Genomic DNA, 13,714 nt, shown 5'->3' on the forward strand with positions numbered 1-13,714 from the left:
GGCAGCGCCCGCCGCTGCAAGCGACCTCATTCCTACCTCTTCCACCGCGCAGCCCAGCGTTTTGCCTCCGCACTAACTCCAGTCATTCCAAAGCGAGTAAAACCGAGGACTCCTTCACCGTGGAACAAAACACTTAATAACTCATCCTTAATTGTTACCCTCTAGCTTTTTTTCCTATAGGCAAGGCTTTCGGTCACCTCTGCATAAAGAAGACCCAGAGCCCAGAATCTGCAAAACCAACCTCTGATCAGCCCCGCTCGCTTTCCCACCAGTGACAAGCAATCCTATTCTGGCGCCAACGCTCTATGTCTAGCAGTCGGATCTTGGCCAACACACTCCGGCGCCGCTGTCCCCTCGCGGAGCCCGCTGGCCCAGTCATCTCAGCCCCCGGCCCCCCACCGCCTCCCACCCCGGCCTGGGCCTCTCCCCGCCTCCAGCCCGCGGACCTCGCCCTCCCCTTGGCTCAGCCGCGGCAGCCATTGGTGCCAGCCCGCCCCAAAAGGGCGTCCATTGGCCGGGTGGGAAGTCATTCAGCCGGCGCATTCCGCCGCCCGTAGGCTTGCGGGGAAACTTCCTTATTATTGTGACGCCGAAAACCGAGAAACCCCGAGCCGGGCCAGAGGGGCTGTCACAGTCGGAATCCCAAGCAGCGGTTCGGCTGCAGCCAAGGTGCGTGGGGCAGGGGCCGGGATTCCAAGGAGGAGGAAAGGGGAGCTGCAGCAGCGCCGCCGCCGCGTTCCACTGGGCACCGCTGTCAGCGCGCGGCTCCTGGCGGGGCAGCTGCGGCTGCAGGTCCCTTCCCACGACGACCTGGGGCCGGGCGCACCGGGAGGTCGGGGCGCGGTGCCTGCAGTACCTGCGGGGCGCCCCTCGGCCTGGCATGCGCCACCCTGACATTCTCGGGGCTCACTGATCAAGAGCTCCCGCGCCCGGAAAGGCCGGAAGCAGCTTTAAAAATGGGAGTGCCCCCGACCCCTACTCGGGTGCCCGCAATCCAGGAGGAATTGCGACGCAGAAAGTCAAAAACAGGATCCTCCCCTGCCTCCTCGTCTGCCCCTATTTAAATTTTGGGGCTCCGGAGTCACCCTGGCTGGGAGGGGCACGGACGCTTCCCAGCGAAATGGGAGCCGGCGAGGCCTCCGCGTTTGGGGGAACCCCGGCCGTCGCGAGGAGTTTGCGCTGACGACGCGGGGCTCGGCGTCCGCGGTGACAGCGCAGGTGGGGCCGCGGCGCCCGGCACCACCCACCTCGCGGAGGCCCTGCGGGGCTAGCCTCGCAGGAGTCCGCCTCTTAAGCGGAGCCGGGGCGAGGGTGTGTGTGGACACGTGTGTGTGCGTGTGTGTGTGTGTGTGTGTGTGTGTGCGCGCGCGCGCGCACGTAAGTACGCGGATGGGCGCGGGAGTAGCTGGAACTGCTGGGACGTTCGGGGGCAGGTGGCACTTTGAGTCATTTGTAAATGTGTGGAGTGGGCAAACCAGGACAACTGACAGCAGAGCATGTGTAACCTGAAACAGATGAGCCAGGGAGTGCTGTGGAGAGCACCTGAAGCCACTGTGCGCTGATTCTGGGTACATGTAATTGAACTTTGCCGTTGGTATCTCGCTGTTTCTGGCTCTTTTCGGATTACGTGTTACTTTAGCTTTTAAGTCATCTCCATTAAGGAGTACCTTAAATTCAGAGCTAAGCCTTCCAAGATTTTGCTTGCATTCGTTACACACGGAATGCTTTAGGAAAGACGATTTAAGAGTTCCCATTTTTGTGTCTTCTGGCTCTTTCCACAAATAGAAAGCTATTTCTAGAACCTTTCATTTGATGACTTGATAGCATCAAGTGAGCTGATTTTAAACTCCAGACTGAGGAGAAAGAAAAGTGAAAATGAGGATTAAACAGCCTTTTTAAAATTCAGTGACTAGAGAGGGATGTCTTGTTTTTAGGCAGATTACTGTGATGTTCCCTTTTTTTTTTTACTCCCTGGGGGAAGGGGAATGACATTATAAACTAGAAAAGGGGAGTAATATATTTAACCCCCTTTTAAAGCAAAATAGATGAACTATATACATCATTGTCTGAGCCCAGGAACCTTTTAGAGAAAGTATGCAGGAGTCAAGGAGGAAGATTTGGAACCTCTTTGGGGAAACTCCTCTTTTGACATCAAAAAAAGAAACAACTGATTAGCATGTAGTTTTACTTGTTCAGTATGCACTTGGGTTTTTATTTGAAAAAAACCCAAAATATCCAAAATGTTCCAAATGGTGTGATTGGAGCCATTGGTTATAGCATTTCATTCTGAGTAACATATTTAAATTTCTTAAGATTTGCACAATAATAAACATTTTTAAATACATGGTGAGAGTTGCACCCCTACTGGAGAGACAAGATAGTTTTGCTTCAGTTTCAGAAATAAAAGTAATAGTCTCCAAAATGATTGGGATTTTCTATATAAAATAGAAATAAAGTTATGATAATATCTTACATCATGCAGGACTTTTGAGAGATTTAATTAGAGACTAATTAAAGGTGCCTCTCAGTCTCATCTTGGTTTTTTGTTTTTTTATTAGTTTCAGGTGTACAAAACAATGTACTAGACATTTACACCCCTCACAAAGTGATAACACCCCTCCCTCATCTTGTTTTGTACCAAAGAGGATGTGGTGATGAGAAGGAAGGAAAGATATGAGAAAGTCTCAAAAACAATTGTGACAAAATAAGCTATAATGTGTGTGCTACATGGAAAACATGAAGGAATAGACAAATTTAATTATTTTTCAAAAATTTCTCTTTTTAACCTAAATGGGAAATGTAAACATAATTTAATTTTACTTTTATATGTTTTACAAATGCCAGGAATTTTTAAAGGTGCTGTCTATGTCTCTAGTTCACTTTTAGAGGTGATATCTTCATAATTGGTTAGAGGTTATCTTAGTTGGCATTTAACCAAACTCCACTCTTGAGATACAATGTTTGGGGACTATTCGACTATTCAAGCTTGCATAATTTAAAGATATTCTTATTTTCAGAAGTTTATTTCTCATTTTGTTTTTAATAACATTTTGTTTCTTTGTAGAGAAAGTACTTTGTAGAGTTTCGTACTACTGTTAATTATTATTTCTTTAACATGCAGATCTGCAAGGTGAGGTGGAGCCATTCTTGCTTCTAGTCCAAATGCCAAGTGTGTGACCTGTGGTGAGTTTCTTAATTTCTCTGAAACTCAGTTTCCTCATCTTATACGTGGAGATAATATCTAACTTACAAAACTGATAACAGGATTCAACAAGATAACCTATGTAAAGGACTCAGGGTTAGTACAGCTGCCTAGAAAGGGTCCTCAACAAATCCTTAGTGACTTTCTTTTGCTGTGATGTAGTGAAGTGAACCAGGGGAACCCAGGAGGCTGGAGACCTAATTTCTGGTCTCTGCTTCAACCACTTACTTCTCAGAGGACCAAAGTTACTTGGCCTTGGAAGGCCTCAGCTGCCGTTACAATGAGGTTAGGAATGTAAGTGTCTTGCCTAGAGGTTCGGTTAAATGGACTTTTAAGGTCTCTTTAATAAGATGATTCCTTTCATGATATAACTCTGTCCCCTTTAGACATTTTCTACATTTAGAAATAGTACTTGCTGGTGTCAGGGGCATGCGTTTCTGTGTCTGAATCAATAAGTGAACTAGTTTTATTGTAAGTTAGGGTGGACATGGAGGAAAGTCTGGCTAACTTGGTTGAGATTGCTTTACTCACCCTTCCCGTCTCTGGCTAGCATAGGTTGTACTTGCTTATAAACACGGCCAGTGATTCAGCTAATATGAGCTCACTTACTGTGTGAAACATCTTCTTTAAAAATTTATTTTCAAATTGGAGATGGGGTGTGGCTTGGCTTCGTTTTACTTGAAAGATGGTATAGCATCATGTTTAAGAGCATGGACTTTGGAGTATGATAGATGAGGTTGGAATCCTGCCTTAGCCGCTTAGTTTCCATTTCAGTTACTTAATTACATGTTCTTGGGCAAGTGACCTAACCTTGCTAAGCCTTGAGTCATTTTAAAGGCAAATTATTTAATCTATGTAAAGTTTTTAGCCCAGACTCAGACACACAGTAGGCTTACAGTAATAGTAAATATTTCTTTATTCAACAACTATTTATTGAGCTCCTGCTATGTACCAGACACTATCCTAGTCTCTAGGGGTAGAGAAATGAACAGAAGAGGCTTAGTCCTTCCTTCATTGGCTACATTTCTCAATTCTAGCATTGAGAACCTCCACTATTTAAGGACAGCTTCGATGGTAAAAGGTATTCTACTTTCAGATCTGCTAAGATGTCATGAGAGGACAGTGCATTTTAAAATGGAGCAATTTATTGCTTTTTGTCACTGCATAGGGAATGTTTATTTAATACTACTTGGAAAACAAAACTGTTTCCAAATTTAGATTGTGGGAGTTCTGGTTTTCTTATGTTTGGATTCAGTTCATTAGGCACTTACTAAGCATCTACTGTGCTCCTGCACTATGGTGAGAACTGGAGATACAAAGATGTATAAAACCCGGTACCCTCCACAGAGAAGCTCCCAGTCTGCGTATGGACAGGCACTTAGTGGATGAAATACAAGGAACAAGGATCCTATAGTTTTCATTTTTTCTTACTGTGAAGTATTTGTAAGCATAAAATAATATATGTAACATATATGCTAAGAAACAACAAAAGGACAAAAGCAGAACGTCAGCCATACTATTGAAACTCCCTTTGTGCTCCTTCTAGACTGTACCCTCCATGTCTGCTGCCCCCAAAATGATTACCTTGTGTTTTGTATTGATCATTGTTTTGCTTCTTCATAGCTTTACCACCACTAATGTTTTTTATCTCCAAATACTTGTTATACTTGTGTTTGGACTTTGTGAAAATGCATCATATTCTCAGTTGTTCTGTGATTTTCCCGACCTCAACACCATTTTTAAGATTTCGCTACTGATGCTTGTAGATGGAATTCATTTATTTTTCACTGTTGTACAGTATTCTATTTTATGCATGTGCGAAGGTTTACCAGTTTTATTATGGATGGACGTTTGGATTGTTTTTTTGTTTTATGTATTTCACACAATCCTGAAATGAACATTCTTGTGCATATATTTTGGGGCATCTATTCTTGAATGTTTTACTGCATTATACAGTAAGATAGCCACTAATGATATCTGATTACTTACATTAAAATTAATTAAAATTAAATTAAAATTTCAGTTCATCAATTGTGTTAACCACATTACATGGCCAGTGGCTACCATATTGGACAGTGCAGAGATGTAACATTTCCATCAGCACAGAAAGTTCTCCGTTTCCAGGTTTTGCGCTTGTTTGTGTCTCTAGTTCTCAACGTGGTGCAGGAGCATTGCAGAAGCTTGACAAGTTAGACACTGCTGGTCATCCGCCTAGCAGTGCAGTTGCTGTGCTGTGGGGTATTTGCATCTTCACTAGAGAATGCCCACTTGTTTTTCCCAAAGTGCTTATGCCCATTTATGCTCCCACTAGCTGTGTGGAAGAGTCTGGATGCTCTACATGTATGTCGTTGCCTTGGCACTGTTAGACTTTTCAGTTCTTGCCAGTCTGGCCAAGGTCTTTTGAAGGCTGCCCACAGCTTCTGCAGACAGTGGCGAGATCATTTGTTTAGCTTCACAATGCTCAGCGCCAGGTAGTGAAGAAGGCTCCGCCTGTACAGGGATCATCAGGGGAGGGGTAGGAATATTTCCAGGGTTGGCTATAAGGGCGAGAGGACCAAAGTTGAGCTGAAGGGAAGGAGAAAGAGAAAATAGAGAGGAGTGGATTCACATTGTTGAAAACTTCTCGTTCCCTTCTGTGCCATTTTTGCATATGGTAGTAAAAATTTTGATAATAAAGCATGTTATTAGAATGACTCTTTGTTATTGGAGTTAATTCTGCATGGACTTTTGGCTCCAAATTTATTTAAAGCTTGGATTTGCGGAGTGCCTGCTAGTACTGAAGCCTTGGACATTGCCTTTTCCTGCTATTGAAAAAGACCTCCCTTTCCCCACACACCATTCAGGTAATGGCTTGTAAGCATATTTGAAAAGAAGCTTATTCCTATTGTAAATGAGATTAGAAGTCCTGCCTGAGTGTTATTTAGGTTTCAAATAAAGGAATAAGCATCAATCCATTGTTAGGATGCTGAGTGCATAGTCTGATTAAGAAGACAAAGTTTAGGAACTGCCGCTTGTCTTTTTGCAGTCAACTCACTAGGAAAGATAAAAAAAGGCTTATCTACCTCTTGGCCCATCCCAGAATTTAAAAGAAAAAAATGCAAAAACTTTCTCCTAGCAACTTTGAATTCCCTTCATGAAACTTATGACTGGATGGTGGTAGTCCTGCTTTGCTGTCGTGCAGATTTGGGACACAAGTTAATGCTAACCACAGGAAGAAAGTCACCCCCCTCCCCAGACACTTCACCCCCAGACTCCTTGGGGAACTGTCCTGTTTGCTGAGGTCTCAGAGAAGAGCCCGGGGAGTAGGAGTAACAGTGACTGCAGCACCGGACAGTGACTGGTCACTTAGGCCGGCACCATGCTAGGCACTGTTTGTATTCACTCAGTTCATAGCCCTCACAACCCTGTCGCTCTTTTCCCTACTTTAGAACCAGGAGCCAGGCTTAGAGTGGTTAAATATCTTCCCCTGGGTCTCACAGCTAACATGTGGTTCATTCAAGGCTTGAACTTTAGTCCTTTTGACACTTAAGCCCTGTGAAGATTATCCTGAATCTTTCACCAAAAATAGATGAGTAGAGGGACTGGGAAAAGTACCAGGTGTAACCCTGAGGGATCCGTCTTTGTCCCTTTTGTTTTGTGAGAGGGAAATAAGAGGCAGGAGATGGAAGGGCTGGGACCGAGGTGGCTGGTGTTGGTGCTGAGCCAGAGTGCAGGCCTTTATTTTTTTATTATTTTTACTTTTTTAGTTGTTTACCATTCTTAATGTTCTTCATTCGTTCCTGAGGGAATATGAGTTTCCTTCTGGTACCAATTCCCTAAAGGAACTTCCTTTAGCATTTCTTATTTGTTTGTTTGTTTACTCTTTTAGGGAATATTTTAATCTGCCATCTTGGACCTATTCTTCTATAGTGCTTTTCATAATTGTGTGTTTTGAAGTTAAATAAAAGATTTTACTCTTTTAGAAGCCAGGGAGCGACAAAGAGTAAGGAAAAATGGGTGGGAGGACCCAGGTTATCAATGCCAAGTGACGAAGAGCGCTGCGGAAGCTAGTCTTTAAATTCATGGATACCAGTAGCTACTAGATTTGGGGGTTCCACCAGAGTGTACTGTTAAGTGAAAGCTGTATTAATGGCTGGCTTCTTTTCAACGTACTGAACTTCTCGCCTGAAAGCTAGATGATTTTAATGCCTCCTGCTGTAGTTTTGGACAGCATTATGACCTAAACTAGATTTCCTATTAGGGTTAATAATCCATTCATAGGAAGATAGCTTATTTGTGTTTGCCATTTAGTTACTTCTCTTAGTAAGTAGTTTTTATTCGACTATTTGAAGATGCCATTACTATAACTCAGGTGGGAAGGATTTTCAACAATAGTCCTATTTATCTTGTTTCAGAAATGGTTTCTAATAGTCAGTAAACAATGAGGCCACACTTCAGGCTGCTCACTCAGGCTTGCGGTTGGCCACAGCACCCAGAATGCAGCTGACTTTTAAGATTGACCCATGCTAAACAAACTTATAAGAAGATGATAGATCCAGGATGCCAAATTAATAATTAATAATAATGAGAAGTAGAAATGCCAAGAAGCCTGGGGTGCTTTGGCCAGCTGGTCACGGTGTTCTTTCCCCAAAGTACCATCTGCCTTGGGAACCAAGTCATTTAAGGTTGCTTATTAATCATGGAATCTAAGCAAGGCCAGTGGCTGGGTACATTTAATGCCTAATAGATAGTACTTCAGCTCTATACTTGGGGGGCATTTTATACAGTAAAATTACCAACAAAAAATATGAAAATGTGAAAAGCATGGCAGTAAATAGATTGTGAAAACAGCACTTGTTTACAGTGTGAGAGGTGACACAGGAAGGCAGAGCATCATCGTCTTTGACTTCAGCTCAGAATACACGTGTAGGGTGATTCAGATTTTTCACCTGTTTGCGCAGGGAATGACTGCAGAAATGCTCCCTGCATTGATTTGGGAGTTACAAGTAAATTTTAGTGAGTAGGCAAATTCACGAGTAGGAATCTGCAAATAATGACAAACAACCAGTACTTAGGAAGAGAGAAGGTGGTGGTGCTGGCACTAGACAAGGGGGGATCCCTGGCGCAATCGACATCATTGGGACTCTTTCTGTCTATTGTCTTTGAGCCTCTGTGGCTGGTAGCTTCATAATGTCTTACAGGTGTCCTCCATCTGGCAGGAAGGTAGCTTCTGGTAGCCTCAGTTATCCTTCAGAGGCAAAAGGCGTTCTTTTGTCAGAGCTCAATGGGACTTAATGGGGAAGGACTTGGGCTCAGTTGGAAGTGTGACCCTATCCCTGCACCAATCACAGTGGCTTAGGGGTGGGTTGTTCTCTGATTGGTTTGGTGTGGGTCATGTGTATGGCTTAGGGGTGGGGTGTTCTCTGATTGGTTTGGTGTGGGTCATGTGTATGGCTTAGGGCTGGGTTGTTCTCTGATTGGTTTGGTGTGGGTCATGTGTATGGCTTAGGGGTGAGGTGTTCTCTGATTGGTTTGGTGTGGGTCATGTGTATGGCTTAGGGGTGGGGTGTTCTCTGATTGGTTTGGCCAGGGTCATTATCACCCTTCTGCAAGAGTGGGTAGAGTTATTACAAGGCAATGAAGGACTTGGGAATAGGTACTAGACAGACAAAAAAAGCATTCGACAACACCCTTGAGTAATTTTTTTGAAACTAATCTTATTCTTCAGAAAGGTTGCTACCATGTTGAGTTGCAGCTTTCTATTACATTCAGTGCATTTCAGCATGGCCTCTACACCCCCCTTTATTAATGAGTGGTATTTCATTGTAAAAATATACTGCAATCTGTTTATCCATGCTCCTGTTGATGGGTATTTGTGTTGTTGCCATTTTTGTTCAGTATGTATAAAGCCACTTTGAGCACTGTTTGTGGATCTTTGTGTAGACGTACAATCTTAGCTTCTTGATGCCATATTTTTAGACACATTGTACTTGGCTGGTTAAGGGGATGGCTTACTGCCACAGCTGCATAATCTCATTTATTATCTCTTAATTCTGATGAGTTTCACTCTCAAAGGGCAGTTTTATTTTCAAGTTTGCAGGGCATTCTGTAGTGTATACTGACTATGATTTAGTCATTCTGCAAGTATTTTTTGTATTCTTGCTCCTGTAGGTGACATAAATCTACTTGGGCGGCGGTGTAGCCCACTGGATAAGACTATGGACATTGGCATCAGACCTACCAGATTCATAGCCTGGTTCTCGCTCTTTCTGGCTGTGTGACCTTTAGCATGCTTCTTTATCTCTCTGAACCTTGCTTTATCTGAAAATGAAGCCAAAAATAGTACTTATGGCACAGGGTTGGTGTGCAGATAAAATGAGATAATGATATAAAGTGCTTATCACAGTGACTGGTATATAGTAAGCCCTATGATGTTGCTTACATCAGTATTGGTAGGAGAGAGAAGACAAAGTCATTAAACATTAAAAATGAAAAAAAGGTATTAATGTGGATATAGCAATTTAGAAAATTGGGAAAATTAAATTATGAGTAGATTATGTGATCTTACTGGTCTTTTTAAATGTGTATCCACCCCCACTTTTCATTTTATCTCTCCTCCCTTTGCAGTTAACTCACAGAAAAACATTGAAACTTTTTTTTTTTTTTAATTCTAGACTATAGGCAAGGAATAACAATCTTAAGAAGAAGCAGAAATTTCTGGTTAAGACAGCAAATTGAGATTTAGTTTTATATTTTATTTTGGGTCTTAGGGAGCATTACCCCTGTGTTTTCCCAAAAATAAGACCTAACCAGAAAATAAGCCCTAGCATGATTTTTCAGGATGATTTTCCCTGAACATAAGCCCTAATGCGTCTTTTGGAGCAAAAAATAATATAAGACCTGGTCTTATTTTCGGGAAAACACGGTACCTTAGGTAGTAAATAACGGTTAGTTGTATGGAAATACCACATATTGGTTATCCATTCATCAACTGATGGACATTTGGATTATTTCCACCTTTTGGTATTATGAATAATGCTGCTATGAAAATTTGTGTGCAAGTTTTAGTGTGGACATATGTTTGGTTTTCTTTTTCTTTTTAAATTTTTTTAAAATTTATTTTTCACTTAGAGTTGACATACAATATTATATTATTTTCAGGTGTACAGTTATATACCCTTTGAAGTGATCAGTTATATACCCTTTGAAGTGATCACCCTTTTAAGTCCAGTACCCACCTGAAACCTTACATAGTTGTTACATGATTGACTATATTTCCTAGTGCTTTATATCCCTGTGACTGTTTTCAATAACTGGCAATATGTCCTTCTTAATCCCTTTCACCTTTTTTATCCATCCCCTCAACCCCCCTTCCGTCTGGCGACCATCAATTTATTCTCTGTATCTATGAGTTTGTTTCTGTTTTGTTTATTTTGTATTAATATGTATTCTTTTGAGATGCAGTGTATCTGAAGAATATTAAGGGCGTGGTTATTTTTAATAATTGATTAAATTTACTTAATGTGATTTTCTCTGACCTATTTTTCAAAATTTTTTTTTTGTAACAAAACTTTCTTCTAGGCTACATGAGTCCCTGAAGAATAAGAACAATGTTATGTTGGGGATATTGGTCTCTGGGCCAACCTGGGATCAGCACCAGCCTGCGAGGGATTGTGGCCGAGCCCCAGGTGTGTGGATTTATATCGGACAGAAGTGTCAAGGAAGTGGCCTGTGGAGGAAACCACTCCGTGTTCCTGCTGGAGGATGGGGAGGTTTACACCTGTGGATTGAATACCAAGGGGCAGCTGGGCCACGAGAGGGAAGGAAACAAGCCAGGTGAGTGCAGCCCGTCGTCGGGCCATGATGGCTGATGAGAAAGGCTAAGGGGGGGGGGGGGTACTGGTGGAAGATTTCCTCGTCAAACGTTTATCTTTCAGGGAGGCTCTTCGAATGGTGCAGGGATCCCCTTCTGTGTGGAACCTTAGTGTCTAATGTAGACCTTTTGATGCAAAACCAGACTTGTCTCTTTTCATCTTATTAGACAACATATGTAATCTCAATTACCAGGGGACAGAAGTCGACTAGTTAGTTTCTAGTTAGAGAAGTAGATTTTTCTCCAGTAGTTGAATGCTAAGACATTGTGATCATGTTGTAAATAGGTAATTCTCATACAATCGCTATCAGAAGCATTTTCCCCTAATTTTTCCTCCTAACTGCCTATTCATTTGCTTATTTCTGCAACATGCTTTTGTTCAGCATTTTGGGCTAAGCACTGGGCTTGGTGTTGTGAGTAGGAAGTGAATGATAGTGATGATGTGGCTCTAGTGCACCAGTGTGAGGTAAGTTGAAGAATATACTGGGGGAATAAGGGAGAGGGAATTTGTTCTGCCTTTGGGGGCTGAGTAGGAAGCATGAGTAGGACTGTGTGTGTGTGTGTGTGTGTGTGTGAATGTATGTATGTGGTAGGAACACAAGCTTATGGCACACACCTGAGTGTACCCCGTGATCCAGGCGTGGGTATGATGGTGCAGCCCTCGTTCAGGGAAAGCTGAATAGTGTGCTGAGACTGTTGATGGAGGGGAGGGAGAGAGGATGAACTGCAAAGGTAGGGGGCTAGTTAGATTCTTTAAGTTTTAGTGTCTTTCATTGATTTATAACAGTTGCTATGTGTATTTAAAGGCTATTGGTTTGAATGTTCCTTTTTCCAACTTTTTCTCTTTAAAGAACCTTCAGTATATGTGTATGTTATGTAGATCTATGAGGTACTTTCTCAGTCTTGGATTTCAGCTACGTTAGGAGTAGTGGTGATGATATTTAAATGAGTCTCCTTTTGATGAGAAATGATAAGGTGGGGTCTTAAACTGTAACCATGCTGTTTTTTCATACTAACATGGGCACGAGCCATTTTCTTTGTTACTTGCCCATTTCTTTGTCATTTTTTATTCACTCCAAATCAAATCATGATATAGAAGTTTCATGAAAGAACAGCCTTGCTGTTTCTTCTGGATGGTTTTACTCTTTTGTGTTTATTTAGGCAAGTCAGTTTGGTGTCAGATTGAACTAGTTTTTTCTGTGACACTGTCTCCCTCTTCTTTCATATTTATTCCCACCCATAGCAAGTGACTGTGTTCCATAGTTCCCCTCCCCAAACGTCAGTATTAATTTCTCATCATTAATTTCTCCATTGACCACTGGATAAAAGGCTGCAGCGCTGTTGTTAAACAGAATTATGAAGTATGTGGGGTATGATATGTGGCCTTTTCCCCCATTCTTACCTCCTGGTTCCCTCATGGGAGCCCTCCCTGGGACACCCCAGCAGGCCTACTCGCCTGGAGCCGTACCCAGTGTTCTAGCCAGGGGATTCCTAACCTGTGGGCCCTGGGCTCTTGGGATTTCAAGGAAGGGATTTGTAGCATGGTCCATAGGTACACCTTTATGTGTACAATGCAACCGATGCTACAGGTTTTCAAATGTAAGTAGATCATGTTGTTCACGAAAATACAAATTCAACGAGCAGTGCCACCAATTCATACATTGACTTAGTAAATCCTATTCAGTATGTTTTTCCAATTAATATAAAACAAGAGTATAATATAGAGCTATTATGGAGGTGGCAGGAAGGTTTTTTTTTTAGTGTTAAAAATGGTTTTCATGTTAGAAAAGGTTAAAGACCAGGGTTTTCTTTCCCCTCCTTCTGTTAAGATTTACTTGTGTCTTACATGAAGCTCCTACTCTTGCTGTTTCCTCAGGTGAGAGCCAGTGTCCAACAACTAATGCCTCCAGAGAGGTTAATGGCAGGTGCAGCCCCGGCATGCTCCTTCCTTTGGAGTGTCAACATGCCACCAGGACTTAGAGATGCTTAAGGCTCACTTCACAACAGTGGTCTCAAAGGACTTGTATTTACCCTGGCCGCCCTTTGAAGGGAGTATTTTGGAGACCAGGAAGAGATCTTTCTATTACTCCTGCAGAGACAAATGGTTAGGGTGAACTCTGGAGTCCGACAAACCCAGTGGAGGTGTTACCCCTCTCTGATTCTGTATTTCAGAGCCTCAGTTCCTTTTCCTGTAAAAGGAGGAGACTTCCTGTTCTAGTGTAGCGCTTGATGAGGTCAATTCAAATGCTAAAGAAGACTCCACAAAGCTACCTGTAACCTGTGAGGGTTGCCCTCCTGTCTGTGTTCTCTGGGACTTGGCCTTCTGTCAGGCAGCATCCCAGCAGACCTGTTTGCTCAGGATACCTCATTGCACTTCATTGCAGGACTCCTTTGCCTTAGAACCTGGAGTGAGAGGATTCCACCTAGGGTGGCAGGTGAGGAAGGAAGCAAACTGCTTACAGTCTCACAAGGGCAAAGATCTGTGGAAGCCACCCACCATGGTGAGCACATCTGAGTGTATTCTGACATTCTTCCAGTGGAGCCTCCTGGCATAGCTCCTTGGAGCCAGTAGTGGGTGGTTCGTGGGCCTGGGAATGAGGAGCAGCGCTCTGCTTCTGCCTGTACGTGGGGTCTGGCCAGCCCCGTAGTCAGCCTGCAGC

The 13,714-nt window shown here is 42.9% G+C and overlaps 1 protein-coding gene across 2 annotated transcripts in view; it reads left to right on the forward strand.

Moving 5' to 3' along the window:
* Positions 1–535: 535 nt before the first annotated feature.
* The window catches only part of HERC3 (HECT and RLD domain containing E3 ubiquitin protein ligase 3), a 99,901-nt gene continuing 86,722 nt past the window's right edge, over positions 536–13,714 (forward strand). The window contains exons 1-3 of one of the 2 annotated variants that reach the window (XM_019741102.3): positions 536–669; positions 3,122–3,183; positions 10,763–11,017. In XM_019741102.3, the coding sequence (XP_019596661.2) occupies positions 10,792–11,017 (226 nt within the window). In that variant the 5' untranslated portion in view covers positions 536–669; positions 3,122–3,183; positions 10,763–10,791. Of the gene's footprint in view, positions 670–735; positions 1,219–3,121; positions 3,184–10,762; positions 11,018–13,714 lie in introns of those variants that run through there. The other variant, XM_074323616.2, reaches the window with a different exon arrangement.

This window comes from Rhinolophus sinicus, chromosome 1 (assembly GCF_057876585.1).
Source record: "Rhinolophus sinicus isolate RSI-liver-muscle chromosome 1, RSI-T2T, whole genome shotgun sequence".
Taxonomy (NCBI): Eukaryota; Metazoa; Chordata; class Mammalia; order Chiroptera; family Rhinolophidae; genus Rhinolophus; species Rhinolophus sinicus.